General features: G+C 58.4%; 1 protein-coding gene across 1 annotated transcript; it reads left to right on the forward strand.

Moving 5' to 3' along the window:
• Positions 1–288: 288 nt before the first annotated feature.
• LOC125554042 (peroxidase A2-like) lies at positions 289–2,292 on the forward strand. The gene is made up of 4 exons (XM_048717667.1): positions 289–647; positions 761–952; positions 1,487–1,652; positions 1,739–2,292. The coding sequence occupies exons 1-4, from the start codon at positions 417–419 to the stop codon at positions 2,158–2,160; spliced, it is 1,011 nt and encodes a 336-aa protein (XP_048573624.1). The 5' UTR covers positions 289–416; the 3' UTR covers positions 2,161–2,292.
• The last annotated feature ends 450 nt before the right edge of the window (positions 2,293–2,742 follow it).

A 2,742-nucleotide genomic window follows, 5' to 3' on the forward strand; every position in this document is an offset into this window, starting at 1 on the left:
AACGGATGGGATCAATTTGACTGACCCAAAAACCAAATTCAGTAGCCATTCCCTTTGCTGGCACCGTATCATTGGCCGGTTAAAATTCAGGCGCGTCGATAGTAAACCGGGCTTGCTGCATGCATGCATGCATGCAAAGTGCTTTTGTTGGCCTCTGAAAACGACGCCCTGACGGACTCCCATGAACAGCAAATGATTGAGTTGAGCCATCCTTCGGATCCAAGCAAAGGGCCTCTCCGTGTCCGCGAGCACCAGGCCTGGCTATAAAGCCCGTGCTCTTCAGCTCGTGGGACTCCTCAGACCGGCCGTGAACCACCTAGTCGGCACTTGCACACAAAGTGAGCCCCTGCACTGCACCTGCAAAGAGCAAACACGTACGACGTGCTCGCAGACAGAGTCTACCAAGGCAGGCAAAGATGGTCCGTGGCGTCCATTACGGCGGCGCGTGCGCCGTCCTCCTGGCCGCCGCCGTCGCGCTCGGCCTCGGCGCCCGCGGCGGCGCGGCGCAGCTGGACGACAAGTTCTACGATCGGTCGTGCCCCGGCGTGCACAAGATCGTGCGGCGGGTCCTGAGGGAGGCGCACAAGGCCGACGTCCGCATCTACGCCAGCCTCACGCGCCTTCACTTTCACGACTGCTTCGTCCAGGTACGCCACCAGCTGCATGCTCCATGCAAACCTTTCGGCGTTCGTCTGGGTCGTGCCCCGTCCAAGGTTTTGAGTTTTGACACGTACGTCTTGCCGCGCGCGCGTGTTTTCAGGGGTGCGACGGGTCGATTCTGCTGGACAACAGCACGAGCATCGTGTCGGAGAAGTACGCCAAGCCGAACAACAACTCGGTGCGCGGGTTCACGGTGGTGGACGACGTCAAGGCGGCGCTCGAGAAGGCCTGCCCCGGCGTCGTCTCCTGCGCCGACCTCCTCACCATCGCCGCCGAGGTCTCCGTCGAACTGGTACGTGAATACATGTGCTAATCTGCCGGCGATGTACGTGTGCATGCATGTGTTCTTTTCACTGCTCACATTCATCAGCTTCATCATTGAAAAAAGGCAACATCGTGGTTCACGGGCCAGGAGCTGCCAATGTGGCAATGTGAAGGTACTGGCTAAAAGGTGCAGTAGGTGTAGCCTAGCTCATATATGCCCGAGCCTGTGGCAATAATTCAGAAACCGTCGGTGCAAAATAATTGAGCTGCATGCAAACGATGGGTTACGTAGACTGGAGAGATCGACAGCATCATTGCCTGAAGTATGCTGCTAGTTGTAAAGCGGGCTGGCACGTGGTTCCATGTCAATCAAAACCCGTAAAAGACAGAGCCTAGCTAGTACGAGGTGGGGATACAGCAAAGTCCACGTCGCACCGGCTGTCGATCGATCACACCAGCCCTTCACTTCGTGCCTCTCTTTAATCCAACAAGCATGGTCACATGCACGACGAACGTTCCCCTCGTTGCTCACGAGCGTTTGTTCCCATGCGCATGCATGCAGTCCGGAGGCCCCCGGTGGCGCGTCCCGCTCGGCCGGCGCGACGGCACCACGGCCAACCTCACCGCCGCCAACAGCCTCCTCCCGAGCCCCCGCAACAACCTCACCATGCTCCAGCGCAAGTTCGCCGCCGTCGGCCTCGGCGACACCGACCTCGTCGCCCTCTCAGGTACGTAGTCAAACACCCAGACTCATCATCTGCTCTCCATGGCGCCGTGATTGATTCTGACGATCTTCTTGGGTCGTGGATTGCAGGCGCGCACACGTTCGGGCGCGCGCAGTGCCAGTTCGTGACGGACCGGCTCTACAACTTCAGCAAGACGGGCATGCCGGACCCGACGCTGGACGGGGGCTACCGGGCGCTGCTCGCCGGGAGCTGCCCGCGGCGGCACGGGAACAGGTCGGCGCTCAACGACCTCGACCCGACCACGCCCGACGCCTTCGACAAGAACTACTTCACCAACCTCCAGGGCAACCGCGGGTTCCTCCAGTCCGACCAGGAGCTGCTCGCGGCGCCCGGCGCGACAACGGCGGCGATCGTCGGCCAGTTCGCGAGCGACGAGAAGGCTTTCTTCAGGAGCTTTGCCGCGGCCATGATCAACATGGGGAATATCAAGCCGCTCACGGGTGGGCAGGGGGAGGTTCGGAGGAACTGCAGGAGAGTCAATGGAAGCTAGAGTGACCGAGTGAGGAAGCGTGGTTAGGCTTGTACCATGTGTACCATATCTGTGTCATGCATGCAAGCATGTACGTACGTACTACATTGTTGAACCTCTTTAATTTATTCGAAAAGTCTATTTTAAACAATACTTCAATTTATGAATTTGTATGTGATTTACGCCCGAGATACTAACATGAGTCATGTATTAACAAGTATTGCATATTTATAGCTAACTGCTATGCAAGCTAAGGGCATCTACGACGCCAACCCGTAAACCTCTCGCAACGGTCTAGACCGCGCTGTCTGTACCATGGAAGCCATCCAACACCGACCTGTATCGGTCGGCGCAGTGGTCCGGACGTGATTTTTCTCGCAAACCTGAGACAAAAGTGGGGAAAGTTTACGGGAGTCCGGACCGATCCCAAGCCCGTTTCTGACCGTCCTAGCCCACCAAAAACACCTCCACCTCCCATGCGCGCATCCCGCCCAGTGCCAGGCTGCCAGCTGCCCGCATTCATGCTGCTATAGAGCGCGCCGCTCCGCACTGAAGGCAGCTCAGGGCGGACGCGACGTCTCACTGCCTCCGCCATCGAAGCGG

The sequence above is a fragment of the Triticum urartu genome, chromosome 4, assembly GCF_003073215.2.
Source record: "Triticum urartu cultivar G1812 chromosome 4, Tu2.1, whole genome shotgun sequence".
In the NCBI taxonomy this organism is placed as follows: domain Eukaryota; kingdom Viridiplantae; phylum Streptophyta; class Magnoliopsida; order Poales; family Poaceae; genus Triticum; species Triticum urartu.